A 19,690-nucleotide genomic window follows, 5' to 3' on the forward strand; every position below is an offset into this window, starting at 1 on the left:
TCTCTCTCTTTCTTCCCTTCAAGCAGGGTGTTATACAATCTCCTTCCATAAGTAAGTCTTCAACTTTTAGAACTTCAAATCCAGGTGAACATGACCTTTGGAAGCTTGCATTGACCCATAGGACTTTGTTTTTAGTGCCTACACTGTGTCCTGGCATGGAAGTGTTATAGCTGTCAGGTTGGCAGGTATGGGGGTAGGTACTGTCTTCTCTTTACAGGTGAGGATTCTGAAGCTCACATAACTTCTGGATGGGAAAATTTCCCTTGACTAAGCATCAGAATATGCATGTCTCCTTAAATTTTATGTCCTCAAAGACTCTTAAAACACCCAAGTCCCAAAGCTGCTGAATATAAAAGATATAGATAAACACACTTTACTTGGTTCTGAAGTTTCATATTCAAGTTCACATTTCTGATTCAAAACATACAGGTATGTACACAATGTTGTGACATCTCATGAATTTAATGTCTTACGTGAGTTAAATTAAAAGGAAACATCATGTTAACTTACATTTCAAACACTTTATGATAATCTATGCAATTTCCACCTAATTCTACCAACCCTTTTTCTTTCCATACATACTTTATTCAGATAAAATGTATTTCCATCACATGTTGTTAAAACTACACATTGACCTTTCTCTTCAATTCAAAGATCAGACTTTATCCAGGAAAAGGACCAACTAATATTGGTGATTGAATGAACAATCGGTAAGTCATTTTATAGTGACTTGGCCAGCAAAGCCAAGTCCAGAGAGGGGAGCTGAGATGCAGAGGCAAGAATGAAACAGGGCATCATGGAAACACATGCCTGGGGTGAAGGATAAAGTAATGAAGAAAACAGGTCAAGTCTGGGTGACCGTGACTCAGGATGGGGAAGGGACGAAGAAGTCTTCTCTATGACCAGTCAGATTTGCCATCCACAAGCTCTGGCTTCATCTTGAGGTCTCAGGCTGCTACTGGAGTTGCATTATTGTTCAGCAAAGGGAAGGGAAAGGGGAAAATCAGGGTAGTGTCTCTGTCTTTAAAAATAACCAAGCAATTGTATGAATCATGCATACTCACATCCCATTGGCCAGACCGTACTATAGAGCTGAGAATGTATTCTGTGGGCTGGAAACCAGGTTTCTAGTTTACAATGGGGAGTTGATGATTACTGTTTATTTAACAAGAAGAACAAGAAAATAATAAATACTAAGCAAGAACCAGTCATCTCCACCTCTCCTGTTTGTGAGGTCTTAAGCTTTGTGATGTGAAAGAGAGACAACGAGTGAGGAAAATCTTGACTCTTAAGCTACTGCCAACCACTCAGGACCCACCCTCTAGGACTCCCAGGAGAGAGATTCCGCTTCTTCACTTGCCAAGAGGAGAGGTTGAGTTACTGCTCTGTAGCAATAACGTTCTATAATTCTTTCATGATTCTGTAATAAATTATTACAGAAATGTCTATTAATTTAACAAGAAAGTATTTGACATGTTAATGGTCATGAATGACACTTAAAAAACAACACATTTTTAAAGCAATTCAGTCTGACAGCACTGACCCAATGACTCCTCCCATGTTCTAGAAGCTGAAAGCAGGAAGGACACCCATAGCCACTTCCTCCTGCCTCACTGGTCCAAGCAATCTGTGCTTGGAGAAGTTCTGAGTTCTATGGGCCAAAGTCGTTAATGCTGAGCAACCAAGAGTGATCTGAGACTTAGTGGCTCCAAAGGGGCCTCTCTTTCTCCAGCAGTCAACTTGGATCTGATTATTCTGCCACTTCAGGGAAATTCTCTGGAAGGCAACTCTGTGGAAACTGAACTGATTATTAAGTAGTATTCACAAAGGGGGATTTGTTCTTGTATCGAAGACTTGGGTTAGCTACCCCATTCCTTCTCAGTCTCACCCTTCCCCAATGTTCTTTCAGTGCACTGATTACACTGGAGTGAAGTGGTACTTCCGACACATTGTGTCTTCTGATTTCATTCTACTAAGGGATGTGCACACCTTTACTGTCACCAGAGTGGTGGGCCCTGGTCATCAAGCAGGGCTTGGATCGGCAATGCCAGGGGAAGTTTTTGAACTCATGGTGGCTACAGAATGACAATTACAAACATTAAATCCTTAGATTTGGTGGCAAGGGGCGGGGTGAGGGGCATCACCTCTTAATACCATTGTCAATGTTAATCTTGAGATGGGAGCCAGCTCTTAGTTAAAGATTTCAGGAGGATACCTTATTCAGTCCCCACATGTGGGCAAGTTCTAACCATCCAAGACTATTCAAGCCTTTTGTGAGAGTGTGTCTGACCCTGCTGATTGTCAAGAGGGCAAAACCTTCCCATCTCCATTACTCCAAGGGCCTCAGCTTCTAAACAAGTAGGCTACTCAAGGAATTTCCTCAGGAATAAAAACAGGTTCCAACATTTTTTTAAATTAAAAAACTAACTTTAACAGAGCTCTTCCTAATATCAAGTGCAATTCTGAGATTTATACTTCTAGCATCTTGCTTAAATGCTCAAGACAATCCAGAGGTCAGTACTGTCATCACCTCCATTTCACAGGTGGAAAAACTGAGCTCTGAACTCTGTTCTAAGCACTTTCCATGTTCCAGGTCCTTTGTGGCAGGTGGATCTGTGCAGCCATGGACCTGAGGCTGATGAGTCTGAGGCAGGGGCCATACTTCATGTCCCATCACCATGAACCATCTACTCTGGTTACTGCTATTCCCAGAAGCGGCAGTGGCCACATCTCACAGTGGCAAAGTGATAGCTGAGTGTCCTCAGGACAAGAACGACTTCTGTGCCTGACCAGTCTGTGGGGTAATTTTGAGTGTTCTTCTTGACTAAGAGGCTTCCAAACTGTTATTGCCCTCCTGAAGAACCTGGAAGCTCCTGATAGTCTTTGGGAAATGTTATTTCCAGACAGAGTCGCATTCTGTCCAACATATAAACAACATAAAAGCATCATATGAAAATTAAAATAACATAAAAATTTTATTTTATATAATAATTAATCTTTTCTTGAATGTTAAAAGATCAAAATAAAAACTATGCCAATAACAAGCTATTTTAAGACTTTGGGGGGAAATGCTTCCATCTCTGTTCTGACATGATGATAGAAGATCCTCCAAATCCTCAGCTTTCCATCAGCATGCCTCCTGAGTCACACACAGCCATGTACACCACAAGGGCTCAAAGATCGGAAAGCACTGTGCCGATGGCTCATAGTATAGAACTGCAAGACGAATGGTCAGGATTTTTCACACACTGAAGAAACTTGATAGGCCTGTGACAAGAAAGCAAAAAAAAGAGATCTAGAAGCAGAGCAATACATCTACCACTCAATTCTCAAGGAAAGAAGCCCCTTTGTTAGCAACAAAGGTATGTGTTGATCACTTAGCATCCGCACAAGTTCCTCTCCTCCGGCGACAACATGGAGGAAGCTCATGTTCAGGAGTGAGTGACTTAAAGTGGGGCCAGTTTAGTTTCATTTCACTTGTTAAGTCATAAAAATAAATACTGAGAAGGGATGTTCGATGGTGATATGTGGAGGTGAAAGTGAATGTTTGGCTCTGGCATGGCACAGACAAGGGCTATGAATGTCAGCTGATGATCAAGAAACAGCAAAAGCAGCAACCCGTTTTCTTCAGAAGGTCACTAGCTGGGGACACCTAAGGGCTAAGCAGGGGATGGAGAGAGGAAGGAAGAGATATCACCATCGGTCACCATCCCAGATTACCATCAAGGCCCGAGGGAAGATGCCTATAGATGGCAAGATGGCTATTTCTTCTTCAAGAACAAACCAATTACCTGTAGTCATCCTGGCAGGTAAATGAAATCTTCCTCTTGCTTAAAATAACTTTCAAATCATTTATGATAGGACTCGAGCATGAGTGACTGGGAAAGAAAGAAGAAAATGTTAAAATAACAAGATCTTGCAAAAATCTCCTGAGTCATTTTCTTCTAGGCAGCAGGCCTTGCACAAAGCTCTGGGATAAAGAGGTGAAGCAGAGGTCAACTCTGAGAGTTCACAGGTCAGCAGGGGAGCCTAAGGTGCAAACTAGGTAGAAGCCTATTATGGAGATAAAATTGAGAGGTTGTTGGGATGGGCTGAATGTAGAATAAGGCCCCATTCATTTCCTGAGCCAGTCTTTCCTCAATGCATTCTTGAGACTGTGGGTTGTTTTGCTGATCGATTCCTAAAGTAACCCTGAGACTATATGGGTACAAAGTAGTAACATATACCTGTGAACTCCTCCAATGTCATGCATCACCCAGGCTTGTAGTCTAGAAACTTTCTCTGGATGCAAATTATGGATTTCCACACGTCCAAAAGTGCTAAGATAGAAGAGACAAAGAACATTGTTGACACCGAACTGAATACTTCAGGCACCCCTAGCTCCTGTGAAAAGCCAGCAGGTAGGGTGCCATTGGTTAGAACCCACCCTCTGGGACTGATGCCACCTTTACTCTTTCAGCATGACCCCCAGTGGGTAAGATTATCAAAATGAGATTCCTTATCTGGACACTGATGTTGATTCTTTAAGTACTTGCTTTCCCAAGACTGGACCTTAAACCAACACAATGACATCACCTGGGAGCTAGTTAAAATGGCAGAATCTCAGTCCACCACCCTTTGCTGGACCAGAGTCTGCAGTTGGGCAATCCTCAGGCAATGCACATGCTCAGGTAAGTTGGAGCACAGCTTTGAAAGACACTGGCACCCTAGTTGGTTTGGCTTAGAGAATAGAGTCTTGGCCTGCAGACTGAAGGGTCCTGTATTTGATTCCAGTCAAGGGCACATGCCCAGGTTGCATGCAAAAGGCAACTGATCAATGATTCTCTCTCATCATTGATGTTTCTATCTCTTCTTCCTCTCCCTTCCTCTCTGAAATAAATAAAATACATTTAAAAAAAGAAAGAAAGAAAGACCCTGATGTCCTGCTCTAACACCACTTCTAAACCCCTCCCCATTAGTCTCTGACACCTGCCACACCCATTGCAAGTACTTAGGTCGCTCATACCAGATTATAAAATTCTGGAATGTTAGCACTTTCACCCAAAAGCCCACAAGGTTGAGGTCAAAAGCAGAAGACAAAAGGACAAATATTCTTCATAGAATTAAATATTAAAACAGGAGAGAAGGGAATTTAATTTGGGGCCCCTAGAGTTGTCCCTCCTCTCAATCCAGCCTTATCCCAGGAAAGATTGGAAAACGAAGACTGAAAAGGTAATCCAAGTGGTGAAAACTGTAAGTATGGAAGGCAGCAGAGGAGGGAGGTATTGATGTGTCAATGATGTAGATTAAATGAGAGAATAATAGCTGATACTCATTGTGCACCTTCTCTCTGTCAGCGCAGAGCTCATCATTTTTCACACACTGTCTCCGTTCATCTTCCTAGCACCACCACCTCTGCAGGAACACACTACAGGGGCTCAAAGACGTTAAGTGCCTGCATAAAATCCCCTATGTAATACGTGATGGCCTCTTGGAGTCCCGCCTTTAAGTGAAGTGCTGACGACAAGGAGACAGTGAAGGGCAAGAGCACAGCACGGCTCCTGATGTTCCCAATAGTTGTGGTGCTGGGCTGGTACTGGACATGTTCATGGAGGAAACAGGGGTAAGGACAGATCTTCGTGGCTGGTGAGGATTCAAATAGGCAGAAGGACCGAGGGGGCAGGTCAGGTGGGGGAACAGCGTGAACAAAGGCAGGAAATGGGCAGCATGGAGTGTAATGGAGGAGAGAGCTGAGAACATTCCATCAGACTTCAAAAAGCCAAGAGGAGGAGCTGGACACAGCTCAAGGACAAAAAAATTTTTACTTAGAAAGAAAAACCTCTCCATAGAATATAAAAATTTTACCTTTTTTGGCCCAAAACTTCAGGACTAACCTTAAACTGGAAAAGTATATTTTCCTATAGATAAACTATCTAATAGGAGGCTGTGCTAACCCTTGCAAATAGAATGCAAAGAAATAAGTACCTGCTTTTTCCCCCATCACCATTTATCCTCCCTACACCCTCTCCCAGCTCCCATCACCCTCCTCCCCCAATACCTGTTTTTATCAAAGGTGTTACTGACGGACCCATTGAGCACCACCTGCACCACACCACAGGCATTTTCTGCAAACTTAAAGAGAAAAAGAAAACCCACAATTCCTCAGCATGTAAACGTAATTAGCAAGCCCCAGCAGTTGCACCCGAAACAGCTCTCAGCGCTGGTGGTTAAGGGGGGGAAGGTACCCTGGATGGCTCCAGCTCAGCATTCCCAGGTCTATGTACTTTCAGCCCAATGACTGGAGGCTTATGCTACATGGAAGAGTTCTGGAAGCAGTTGCTCTCATCTGTGTTTGCACAATGAAGTTCAACACCATTGTTACTTAATATATAGGTGGCTCAGAGGTTCAGCTGAGTAAGAGGAACATTGCTGGAGGAGGAAGAGAAAAGTGCTTTCTTGGTGCCATAAACTGTAGACATTGTGCATTTCACTTAGGGAGCAGGGTGGCCGATCCAGGGGTAAGGGGAATGGGGACACCAAGAAAGGCGATACTGAGGCCTGCACAGGCACGAAGAGAAATGCGGAATGTATGAATGAATTAATGAATGAATGTTATTAAGCAAAGAGTTTTGTTTCCTCATGCAACATTCAGCTGGACTCCTTGCTAGGAACTAGAGGAAACAATATGAACAAAACAAAGCAATCTATGTGTTTCCTCCAGGAAGCCCATCCCCTGGGACTGGCTCATCGTGAGGATGAGCTTCCTGTAGGCTTGGCCACTGATACTGAGAGCTCTTTGAGAGCTGCAAGCCTGGCTGTCTGCTTGCTGCTCAGCCTGGGAGCCTTGGAGCACTGTGGAAATATGTAGGGGGGGAAAGAGGAAGGGAGAAGTCCAAACATGTAGGAGTGGGGTGGAAGGAGTCAATGGGGGGGGCGGGGGGGGGGGTGGGGGGGCGTGGGGGGAGAGACATCTGTAATACTTTCAACAATAAAGATAATATTTTTTAAAAAAGTCCAAACACTCTGTGATGGAGATTAGGAGAGAAATAGAAAAAACAAAAACAAAAAAACATAACATAGGGTGACAAAAGCTGAAGGATGAATAGGGTTTCCCCTGGCAAAGACTGAGGCAGCTGCGAACAGAAAGGCCGAGGGACTTGGGAGAACAGTGGTGTTTTGGGGGCAACTTCAGTGGATTTTGAAGTTGGATAGATAATTCCTTTATGGAAGGCTTTGCCAAGAAATCTGGCCTTTCATCTACTGGTAATAAAATACCACTAAGCAATTTGAAATGGAACTGTGAAAACCCACTGTGGCTTCCATCTTTCTGTTGGGGGTGATGAGCAGAAGACAGAGGCCCAATTAATGTCAATCACAAGTGCTAACTCGACTGAGTGCTCACAGGGTTGATGCCAAACACTGGCCTGCAATGCTATGCAATCCTCAGAGCCCTGGGAAGGAAGTGTTGAGTCCATTTACCCTAAGGTTACTTGGAAGTGAGAAAGTGGAATGGGGATTCAAACCCAAGAAGCACTGCCTCTTTTGTCAGAAAAAGAAAGGATCTACTCTAATAAAAGAAGGCTATGTACCTACATCTGTGAGCAAGCATTTGGCCAAGATAAAGGTGCAGTCCCAGGGTAGCTCACAATGGTAGGGTGCACCTCGATCCCCTTCACCACTCTGCTCTAGCTCCAAGCACACTATGGGGAACACAAGCAGGCGTTTGCCACATACAACATGTGACTCGACTTTAAAAGTTTTTAGCAGCAGCACTGCCCTAAAACATGTCATAGAATGATAAAATAGACACTTTTCTCAGGAAAAGCAAGAAACTGCCCCCCCCCCCAAGAAAAACAACAAAACCTACACAGTGCCTCTGATTTGTCACAGCACACAGTAGGTACTCAACAAATATGCATTAAAGGAATGCATTCTTAGTGAGAAGGATAGCAGCATCTTGTTTAAACATTGCAGTAACCCTATGGGGTAGGCATCAGTTTTATCTCTATTTCACAAATGAGGAATCTGAAGGTCAAACAGATGGTTAAAGGATCTGTGCAGGTTGACGTGGCCTCCTGACTTCAAATCCCAGGTTATCTCCTTGTCTCTACCAGGGTTTACCTGAATCTCCTTACTAGCCCATTGGCCTTGGATGAGACCCTAACCTCCGAGTCTCCATTTCCTCACCTGTAACCTTCTCTCAGCACCTACTGTGGGGACTAAATGGGATGACATAGGCAAGGCACCTGGCTCAGGGCTTGTCATAAATATGCAATTAACAAGTGTGAGTTTCCACTGCCCCAGCTCCTCGGTGTCTGAATTTAATTTTGGAGAATTGTAGGTAGTGTAGTTGTACTTTCTCCCTCTTTTTCTTTCCCTCACTTCTTCCTTCTTTTCTTTCCCATTTTTTCCTAGTCTGCTTGCATGCAAAGGAGTGACTTATAAGAAAAAGAAATAGCCACAAAGGTAGCTTAGGGTGAAGTCAGAAATAGGGAGAAAGTGGCAAGGAAGACGGTGAGTATTTCCCAGCCGGAATGTGGATCTGGAGTTAGACAATTTGCGATTAACTCACAGACCTGCCACTCCCTGTGGACATGTAGCAGATTGCTTTCTTGCCCGCAGCACTATTTGCTCATCTGTAAAATGGTGTGATACTCATGGTACCTACTTCAGAGGGTACCTGTGAGGATGAAAGGTTGTAATCCATGTGAAGCCTAGGCCTGTGCCTGGCACACAGGAAGTTCTGAAGGTGCCAATTACTAAGACTGGTCCAGGAATCTAGGATTGGCCAAGACCTGGGCCAGAGGATTAAACCAAGCAGGAGATTCCCGGCAGCCAAAGCCAAAGAAAAAATGAGTAAGACCAGGGATTCTCCTACTGGAGCCCATGCCCCGCCCCCCCATGCATATCCTAAAATTGTGTGTGAAAAATCTTCTAGAATATACTCAGGGACATTTTTCTCAGGAAAGAATCCCAAACTTCTGTTCCTAAAAGGATGTGTGATCCAAAGAGAATCCAAATGAACCACTGGCTAGATGGCCTCTCCATTCCGTGGTCTCCCAATGGTCTCCCAAATTCTCGAAGTTCACGCCTGGTACTCACCCTTTTGGACACCGTGTCCCAGAACACAGACATGGGGTTGTTTATGCAGTCTTTCCACCAGTGCGGGCAGGACTGATAGTTCATTTCTAAAAGACATAGTTTGTAGACAATAATTAAAGTGGAAAGTCACAGGTGTAATTAAGCTCCGTTCTTCCCTGGCTGTTCAGTCAAAGAAGAGCCATTATCCAATGGCATTGCTGCCAAGATGGAGGATGGAGAATGGACACATCCTGACCCAATTTAACTAAGTGTCCCTGACTCCCATCCAAGTCCTTACCTTACCCTCCAAACCCCAGACAGGAACACAGTGACCAGCTTTGAGTCATCGTTCTGGGAAATTGAGAAAGCTCATCTGACAGAGACAAGCCCCAACATCGTCCCAGAGTGCAGGAGGAATCGGACATAAAGCTGGGCCTCAGCCGTTCTCCCCAACCACTCCTCTGCTTCCTGCCAATGTTCTCCTGTCCACAGCTTTCCTCTCCTCCTCCCTAGACCCACACCTTAGGGTCAGATGGCCTCAGAGTCTTTCTACACTCTCACCATCGAGGCAGGCTCAGGCTACCCAGCCAGTGTAGCTCAGTGGTTGAGCATTGACCCATGAACTAAGAGGTCACTTGTTCAATTCCTGGACAGGGAACATGGCTGGATTGTGGGCTCAATGCCCAGTAGGAAGCGTGCAGAAGGCAGCCAATTGATAATTCTCTCTCAACAATGTTTCTATCTATCTCTCTAAAAATCAATAAAAACATATTTTTTAAAACAAAGACAGGCTCAAGCCTCTATGAGATACAATAGACTCAGAGCATGAACACAGTTTCTATGTCACTTCTCCCGAGGGTATCTGCCTTCGTACACAACTTTTTCTAGTTATTTTTGACATATAATTGACAAGTATGATAGTAAGATTTTAAAGTGTACAATGCGATGATTTGATATACATATGTACATTGTGAAAAGATTTCCCCACTTGGAGTTAACTAACACATCCATCAGCTCACACATTTATCTATGCGAGTATCTCTGTGAGAGAACAGGTAGGTTCTTCTCTCAGAAAAGTTCAGTTATGCTTCTACAGTATTATCCACAATCATCACCATGCTGTACACTAGGTCTTGGATCGTCCTCATCTCATAAGTGGAAGCTTGCACCGTTTTACCGGCCTGTCCATATTTCCCCACCCCCTGCCCCTGGCAACCACTTTTCTATTCTGTTTTTATGAATTCAATTTTTTTTAATTCCACATATAAACAACACCATGCAGTATTTGACTTTCTCTGACTGGCTTATTTCATGTAGCAGAATGCCCTCCAGACTCATCCATGCTGTTGAAAATGACTTTATTCTAAGGTTGAATAAAGTTTCACTTTATATATATATATATATATAATGTGCACACATGCCACATTTTCTTTACCTGTTCATTCTCCAGCACAAGCACTGGAGCATTAAGTCCTGGGGATAGAGATGAATTAGACAGAAGCCCTGTCGCCAGAGACCCCTGGATCCAGCATAATCGAATAAATCAGAGAAAGATCCACTGGGGTTGGGGGTGGTGTGCAGCACCATTAGGAAAGGTTGATGCTGAACTTGATTTTGAAGGATGAGTAAGAGTCCTCAGACAGATGAGAGAGAAGAAGGTGCTCCATGCAGAGAGTTTGTGCAAAGGCCTGGGGGTGTGAAACCACCTTGTGGGTTAGGCTCGCACCACCAGAGCAGGAGGGATGGGGACGGGAACCTGGAAGATGAGATATCTGAAAGACAGAGGCAGGCCATGCTGAGGAATTTGGGCCTTATCCCAGAGGCAAAAGATCACTATTTAGGCTGTAGAGTAGAGGCAGAAAGAAGCCTTGGTAGCCGTGGAGGCTGATCGTGGAGGCTGACTGAGGAGTGGGCAGTGAGGCTGTTAGAACAGTCCCAGCAAAAACTGTGTTAAAGCGCTGGACTCAGGGAGTGTGATGGGGGTAGAAAAGAAAGAATGACCACGTGAGTTGGTCTAAAGAACACTATTTCAGCCCAGCCTTGGAGACTCAGTGGTTGAGCATCAACCTATGAACCAGGAGGTCACAGTTCAATTCCCGGTCAGGGCACATTCCCAGGTTATAATCGTGGTCCCCAGTTGGGGGTGTGCAGGAAGCAGGCAATCAATGATTCTCTCTCATCATTGATGTTTCTCTCTCTCTCTCTCTCTCTCTCTCTCTCTCTCTCTCTCTTTCTCTCTGAAATCAATTAAAAAATGTTTTTTAAAAAGACACTACTTTACATCAGGCTGAGTTGTCATTGGGGCGTTAGATGGCATCAGGGTGGGTACCTGGGGTCCATCCTCCACACTGACCTTTCAGGGCCCCCAGCAGAACTCAGGGCTCCTTCACCCTGCCGATCCCAATGGCCCCCATCCTCACCAGAGGCACCTGCATCTCCACACCAACTGAGGCCATCAGCAATGTAGCCCATCAGTGTGTCCTCCAGCGTGAACATATCCTGCTGCACCCTGGTGTACAGGTGAGCTAGCTGATTTGATTTGCTCCAAAAGACACTCTAAGAAAGAAAAAACACACATTATTTTTAAAATATGTTTTTTATTGATTTTTTAAGAGAGAGAGGGAGAGAGATAGAGAGATAGAAACATCAGTCGGAGAGAATCATCCATCAGTGCCTCCTGCATGCCCTTATTGGGATAGAGCCCACAAACCAGGCATGTGTCCTGACTGGGAATCCAACTGGGGACCTCTTGGTTCAGGAGGTTGATACTCAACCACTGAGCAACACCAGCCAGGCATCACAAACTGCTCCTGAGATCAATTTAGTAAGCAAAAAGAAAACCTAGTCCACATCTTTTTAAATGAAAGAAACAGAGAAAATATCAGTGAAATACTTCTAGCCAGGCTATGTGATGTTCAGTGCATCGCTGCTTTCCGTGTGTGTGTGTGTGTGTGTGTGTGTGTGTGTGTGTGTGAGTGTGTGTGTTCTAGGCCACAGTGTGAAATGAGCTTATCATTCTGGGTTGCAGTATAAAAAAAAAGTCTTAAAGCCATTGATAAAAATCTTATACTGAACATAGACTCAGACCACATCTGGAGGAGACATTAGGAAGTTACAAGATTCCTAAATTTGTCTGCAAAACAATTTTGTCTATGGATTGTTTTGGGAGAAAAGTGTTCTTTGTTTCTCAAAGAGCTCAGTATCCCCCTGTATCCTTTCCCAATTCTCTCTTATCAAGAAGAAGAAGAAGAAGAAGAAGAAGAAGAAGAAGAAGAAGAAGAAGAAGAAGAAGAAGAAGAAGAGGAGGAGGAGGAGGAGGAGGAGGAGGAGGAGGAGGAGGAGGAGGAGGAGGAGGAGGAGGAGGAGGAGGAGGAGGAGGAGGAGGAGGAGGGGGAGGAGGAGAAGGAGGAGGAGGAGGAGGAGGAGGAGGAGGAGGGAGAAGAAGAAGGGCAAGTACAGGGAGTGTTTTCTCAGGATCTCTTATAAGGCACGAACAATCAAATTTCAGAATGCTCTTCAGCTCCATGAATCTGTTTACTCAAACTCGGAGGCTGTGGAGAGTGTGGTTTGAAGCCCAGCATCGCTGCTGATTCGCTGTCTGACCTGGGACACCCACAGCCTCCCAAAGCCTCACTTTCCCCATCTGTACAATGGTAACAAAAATAATTGTAAGAAGCTCTTGGATGCTGAAGGATTAAATGAGACAATGCAAATAAAGTGCTCTGTCCCATGCCTGGTGCAGTCTCTCCTTCAACAGTGTCACCCAGGTGTCTGTGTACCGGGCACCTCTTTTGGGTGAGGTCTCCTGCTCCAGGAATTCCAGCTCTACCCCTGGGAGGAGGAGAGGCTTTCATCCAGCTTAAGGGCTTCACAAAGATAACTGGGGGCAGGTTGAATTTTCACCGCCAGTGCTGACTTCAGAAGAGATTCACTCAAAGTACTAAAACCCAGGCTCCAAATCTCATGCCATTTCAATTGGTCACCTACCCCCCAGGATTCACGTTCTCACTGGTGAAATGGGGGGGGGGGGGAGCACCAGATCTGCTTCTTTCACAGGATGGCAAGTGCAAAAGTGGCGGTTGTTGTCTTGTTGTTGCTGTTTTGTTTTTGGTGTTGTTCTTATCACCAGAGGTCAGGGAGAGTTTTGTAATTAGCTAAAGTTGGGTTCTTTTTGTTTGGTTTGGATTGGGTTTCCTGTTGGGGTTTTTTGTTGTTGTTGTTTTTGTTTGTTTGTTTGTTTTGCCTGATTTTTAACCAAGTGTCCTTTCCTCTTTGGGTGATCCCATTTCTCTCTCTTACCTCCCTTCCCCCAATGCCCTAAATCCTACTCACATCCTATTCTCTCATGAGCCCCATAAACTCCATCCCCGCCAACCACATCTACATTCTTTTCTTTTCTTTTTTTAAAATATATTTTATTGATTTTTTACAGAGAGGAAGAGAGAGGGATAGAAAGTTAGAAACATCAATGAGAGAGAAACATCGATCAGCTGCCTCTTGCACACCTCCAACTGGGGATGTGCCCGCAACCAAGGTACATGCCCTTGACCGGAATATTACCTGGGACCTTTCAGTCTGCAGGCTGACGCTCTATCCACTGAGCCAAACCAGTTCGGGCCACACCTACATTCTTTTGTCCATATTTCCCTCCTTCCTCATCCTGGACAATCTTTGGTCCTGTGACCTCTTCCCTCTGGCTTTCAGCCTCAGTTCTAAAACCAAGAACTTGACCTAGTTACCGTGTGGCAGGGTGTGGTTTGATTGGTCAGCTTCAGCAGCAGCTGGTAGTCTTGCTCTGAACTGTTACAAGGATCCTTGGAAAGAAACGCATTCATGAATGCCTTCCCTATCTGTCCGCAGTCTTTATGTCTGTGAGATAAAACATGGAAAATAAAGTGAAGCATGAATAATTAAATTTCGAACATACTTTTGGAGCATAGTTACCTCCCCCCCCCAAATATCTCATGTAGGAGGCATCTACTGAATGCCACATAGTTCCTATACAGGGTCTCATCTAATCTGTACAACATTTTTATAGGTGAGCATGACCATTCCTGCCCCACAAAGTCCCTGCTGCCTTCATGAAACTCACTCTCAGGTTAGAGAGGCAGACAGCACACAAACAAGCAAATAAGCTAACAAAGTAAGTACAGATGATTATTAATATGCAGAAAATCAGCGGGGATGGATGGCAGCAGAATACAGAAGCAATGACCACTCTAGGGAGGCTGGTCAGGAGCAGACCATGTAAGCAGAGACTAAAGGATAGGGAAAAGTGCATTCCAGCCCAAGGGTCCTGCACGAGCAAAGGTCCTGAGGCAGAAAAACCTTGCTGATTTTGAGGAACTGAGAGATCAACAGCATCACTGCAGTGTAAAGAAACAAGGGAAGGTGTGGTATGGTGAGAAATCAAGTCAAAAAAATAATTGAGAGGCAGATGATTTGGGCCTTTGGGACCAATGAAAAGATTTCAAATTGTACTTTAATTACCATGGGAAGCCATTGGTTGGTTTTAAGCATGGAAGTGGCTTCATTTGATTTTTGTTTTGGAAAATCACTCTGGAAAACTGAGTGGGCCCCACAGGAGAAAACAGTCTGAAATAGAAATTTTCACTCCAGGTCCCCTTTAAATAGCCCCTGGTGGTGGGAAAGTATCACCTTTCAAGACAGGCTATTCAATTGCTCCAGCCTCAGTTTCTTCATCTATAAAAGGGGATAATAACACGTTTACTTTCTGCCTCATGAATTTGACTATTGTAGGTACCTCAGATAAGGTATTTTTCTTTTTGTGTCTGGCTTATTTCATTGGGCATACTGTCCTCAGGGTTCTTCCATGTTGTGGATGTGCTAGGATTTCCTGCCTTTTTAAGGTCGAGTAACATTCCATTGTAGGTGCATACTGCATTGGTTTATCCATTCATCTGTCATGACACTTGGGTTGCTTCTTCCACCCACTCTTTTATTCCACAAACTAGAGGCCCATTGCAGGAAGATTCCTGAAAGAATATGGCTTCCTGCTGCCCGAGTGAAGCAGAGAAGGGAGCGAAATTCCCCGAGGTGGGCTTTGCTCCTGCCTCCACCACCCCGCTTGCTTCCCTCCCGCCTCCACCACCAGCTTGTTTCCCTCCCGTCTCCGCCGCCCTGCTTGCTTCCCTGAAGCTTCGCTCCCTTCTGCAGCACTTGGCTTCCTTCTACGTTGTCTTCAGTCTTCACTTTCTGCCTGCATATGCAAATTAACTGCCATCTTTGTTGGGTTAATTTACATACTCATCTGATTGGCTGGTGGGTGTAGTGGAGTGACACCAATTTGCATGTTTCTCTTTTATTAGTGTAGATACTCATCCCGAGCCCATTAGAGCCTCACAATGGGCACAGGGCTGTAAAGATAAGTATGTACTATTTCTACCCTTTAACCACTCATATCACAGTGCAGGACAGAGAAAGAACAGAATCAATTACAGTTACAGCACTGGTGACTTGCTCGAGGCACTAAAATATGAGAACACAATAAACAGTAGAACACGTTCTAATTTTCTACCACAGAGGACAGAAACAGGGTTCAATAAAAGGCCTTGGCTGAGTGACTCAGTATCTTCTCTTTGAAAAGGATCTGCCTTTGTTTGCTCCTCCAGTTGCTGTGACATGGAAAATCCATCTATATTTGTAACCACTGTGAGTTTCTATTTGATCACTCTCTGGCTTTGCTTCCTTCGACGGGGTCCAGAATGAGTAGAGATGTGCCGCCAAGGAGGAGGGGAGGTTTCCTAGGGTGCCTCTGCCCAGTGGACTATAAAGCAGCCTTTGAACGATGTGCTTATACACAGCTTGGGATAGCTTGGTGAGTGGTTATTTTCCACTGAGTGAGAAAAGTAGACTTCAACTTACAGAAAATAGAAGAAAGGCTGAGTAGCACACTGGTAACTGGGGTTGTCTCTGGGAAGAGGAATAAGGGGAACTTACACGTTTGCCTTATAGTTTTCTTTATTGTTGGTTCAATACAAAAATGGATGCATGAATTATCCAAAAAGAAGGGTTAAATTTTTAAATGAAAATATGGTCTGATCACCACCAATTTTTAAAAATTGAAGGAAAAAAAAACAAGTAATTAAACCATTTTATAAAGATAGCTATATTTAGTTACTAGATATATAAGAATTGCTTCCTAACCTCACGTTTATACTTTTTATAATAAACATATATTACACTCAGGGGTCAAAACAACACTTTCATGTTCTTATTAAGTTGCTTGAGCAATTAAACCAAACATTTGAGAACCATGGAATGTCTTAGAGCAAGGGAACCTCAGGCCCAAGCGCCCTTAGTTGCCCTCCCCGCACCTTTTGACTATGCAGTGTCTTTTCTCATCCCTCAACCAGTTAAAGACAATAACCAAGCAAGACTTAGCATTGTGCCCCACCCACTTCTCAAGGCCTAATGATGTGAAGTAAGGGTTGGGATGGCGTGCTCGCTTCGGCAGCACATATACTAAACAGAGAAGGTTAGCATGGCCCCTGCACAAAGATGACACGCAAATTCCTGAAGCATTCCATATTTTTATTTCACCCTACTTATATATCTAATTTCCAATCCCCTGCTCTAAATCCATATATACCTCTCTCTTCTCTTTCTTCACTATCCAATTTTTTTTTCTCTCTGTCGTTTTGTTGTTGTTTGCTTGATTGTTGAGTATATTGGGTTTTTTTATGCTTGTTTGTGAGATTGTTTTGCTTTTGCTTTTTATTTTTCTGTTGGCTTTTTTCCCCCCAGTTATTTTTTTGCTTCTGTGTTCCCTTGCCTTGCTTGATATTAGTTGTTGTTTGTATTTGCATTCATCTCTAGGGATCTGTTGTGGGAATTTGTTGGGATTAGTGGCTGTTCTATTGGAGTTTTCTCCCCATATAAATAGTTTCTTCCCCTCTTCTATTTCATTCTCTTTCTTTTCTCTCTTACTTTTTTTTCCTTTTCCCAACTTCATTTTTGCACTCCTTTTCTTTTCTTTTTCTCTTTTTGTTCTCTTCTTTCTTCCTTATCCCCTAATTCTCTTTGCTCTGGTGGTCACCTTTATTTGGGGTTATTAGTATTGTGAATACATTTTTGTTCAGTGCCTTGTGTGTTATGCCTTGTTGTGCTGTATTTTGTGCATTTAAATCAACGCAGCAGAGAGAGAACTACATAACCAAGCACCTGGAGAAGAGAGATCATGGGGAGACAAAGAAACAGCCCGCATATGAACGAAAAACAGGCATCACCAGAAAAGGAAGTAAATGAAATGGAGGCAATCGAGGCAAGCAACCTGTCATAGAAACAATTCAGAGAAACGGTCATAAGGTGGATGAAAAGAATGGAAGACAAATTCAACAATATGTGTAAGAACCAAGAGGAAATGAAGAAGAACCAAGAAGAAATGAAAAAAATGACATCACTGCTATAAAGAACTCAATAGAAAGCATCAACAGTTGACTAGAGGGGTTGGGATGGCGTAGTGACACGAAGGTCTTCCAGCGGAGCATTCTCTCTACTTTAAAGACTTCCTTTAGCAAGACTCATTGTCAGATGGCACTCTCACAAATCACAGATCATACCCAGACTCAAACTTTAAAATGCCAAGGAGACAAGTAACTGAGAGGCTCAGACAGAGAAAGGAAAAGGCACCACATCCAACATCCCTCCTGGATCCTGGCCTGCCTTTCTACATGGGATACACCTGCCTGGCCCAGAAAAAATAGACCAGCCACCCAGTGAGGTGGTGTAAGGCTCCTCACACAGCCAAAGGGACTGAAGTGATGGAACTGCTCCGTTGTATTCCCCGGAGAGCTCTGCACTTTGCATGGCTTCCCGGGAACTCATGTCTACAGATTCTGAATTTGTTTTCAATGAGTAATCCTTGAACCAAGGGCCTCTTGCAAAGGGTACTCAAGACACAGAGACAGGTCTCTTTGTTCTAGCAAATGTCATTAGTGGATCTACCTGAAAGTCCTGTTGACAAGGAGACTAGACCAGCTCACTTGCCTTCCTTCTTTCCCCAGGACTGTCCCTCTTCCCAAATTAAGTAACGACAGCACTAGCCAGCTGCCTCTCCCTCCTCCCTGGGACTTAGAGTGTGCAAGATGGTATGTGGAGATACTGGAGATGAAAAAGGGAAACACAGACTCTGGCACTTGCCAGGTGGCCTTGATATTCTTCTACTGAGCATAATTTAAGGACGCCAACATCAGATATGGTCATTGTATGACTACAATAGACAGCAATATCTACAGGTAAAAACAATGTCCAAACCACACAAATATGACCAAACATCTGTTTATTGTAGCAAATATAGTGCCTGCTGCTTCTTTGCCAATGACAGCTTCAGCTCTGCTCCATTCCTCCAGCCTGGCTGATTTGATTAGTTTTGACACCGATCACAGAATTACCCCCATCCCTTCTGCTTCATGGCAGCATCCATGCAAAGCCAATCTCCTGGAAATTTCCTCGAACATTTCAGAAAACAAACCCAAATCCTGTAAGTCCTTTCTAACATTTTTGAACTGAACTGTCCCTGACCCCATGGATCCCCACAATGAATGCTCATTCTTCTTGCAAAGAACCAGAAAGCCCACCCTTATTCATCTGCAGTGTGTCCCTGGTGGTCTTGGGTCAGGGACATTGATGATAATAGGCAGTCTTGGGTGGGATGTAAAGAATCAAAGGTCTGGGGGAATCAGCATGCCTTAGTCAGTGCCTATGTTTGGCAGAAACTCCAGGAACAGCTTCTGAAAGTCTCCATTTGTTAGTAAGTTTTCTTGCTGAGCTGGAGTCTTAGCCTAATAGCAGTGTTCTGCTTGCAGTGTGGGCTGAGCGCAAATGTCAGGATTCTAGGTCCATGTTCCATCCTCCCCTTCCTACTACTCTGCTCCTTCCAAAAGACCCCAGACAATTCCTCACTTACCCTATCCTCCAGGAGTCGCCCTCTCTCTCTTTTTCTATTTTGTTCATCAGTTTTTGTTCCTTAGATTCCACATATAAGTGAGATCATGTGATGTTGTCTTTCTCTGTCTGGCTTATTTCACTTAGCATGATACTCTCTGGGCCCATCCATGCTGTCTCAGAGGGTAAGAGATCCTTCTTTTTTTTACAGCTGCATAGTATTCCATAGTGTAAATGTACTACAGCTTTTTTTATCCATTCATCTACTGATGGGCACTTGGGCTGTTTCCAGATCTTAGCTATTATAAATAATGCTTCTATGAACACAGGGGTGCATATTGGTGTTTTGGGCTTAGGATATATTCCTAGTAGTGGGACACTGGGTCAAATGGCAGCTCCATTTTTAATTTTTTTGAGGAACTTCCATACTATTTTCCATAGTGGTTGCACCAGTCTGCATTCCCAGTGTACTAGGGTTCCCTCTTCTCCTCATCCTCGCCAGCACTTGTCATTTGTTGATCAGTGCATGGTAGCCATTCTGGCAGGTGTGAGGTGATTTGATTAGTTCCGACAGTGCTGCCTCCCACAGGAAATTTAAACTCAATGCACTAGTCTCATAACGAGGCTGTTCCTAACAGAAGTGAGACCCTTAGACCCCAGAGGGGTTGTCATTTCCCAACATGATAAGTTGAAGACCAGAATGGGGCAGTTATTCCCAGGCAAT

The 19,690-nt window shown here is 44.0% G+C and overlaps 1 protein-coding gene and 1 pseudogene across 2 annotated transcripts in view; one reads left to right on the forward strand and one right to left on the reverse strand.

Annotated features, from left to right (window-relative positions):
* Nucleotides 1-2,950: 2,950 nt before the first annotated feature.
* The window catches only part of CD38 (CD38 molecule), a 35,473-nt gene continuing 18,733 nt past the window's right edge, over nucleotides 2,951-19,690 (reverse strand). For both annotated transcript variants that reach the window (XM_070399110.1, XM_070399118.1), the window contains 7 exons: nucleotides 13,800-13,929; nucleotides 11,481-11,616; nucleotides 9,082-9,167; nucleotides 6,038-6,111; nucleotides 4,227-4,319; nucleotides 3,792-3,878; nucleotides 2,951-3,267 (listed from right to left, as the gene is read on the reverse strand). In XM_070399110.1, coding sequence (XP_070255211.1) covers nucleotides 3,204-3,267; nucleotides 3,792-3,878; nucleotides 4,227-4,319; nucleotides 6,038-6,111; nucleotides 9,082-9,167; nucleotides 11,481-11,616; nucleotides 13,800-13,929 — 670 coding nt within the window. In that variant the 3' untranslated portion in view covers nucleotides 2,951-3,203. The remainder of the gene's footprint in view (nucleotides 3,268-3,791; nucleotides 3,879-4,226; nucleotides 4,320-6,037; nucleotides 6,112-9,081; nucleotides 9,168-11,480; nucleotides 11,617-13,799; nucleotides 13,930-19,690) is intronic.
* On the forward strand, nucleotides 16,522-16,616 carry LOC139000147 (U6 spliceosomal RNA; annotated as a pseudogene).

This window comes from Myotis yumanensis, unplaced genomic scaffold (assembly GCF_028538775.1).
Source record: "Myotis yumanensis isolate MYYU_CA2020_CCGP unplaced genomic scaffold, mMyoYum1.0.hap1 SCAF_1, whole genome shotgun sequence".
Lineage (NCBI taxonomy): Eukaryota > Metazoa > Chordata > Mammalia > Chiroptera > Vespertilionidae > Myotis > Myotis yumanensis.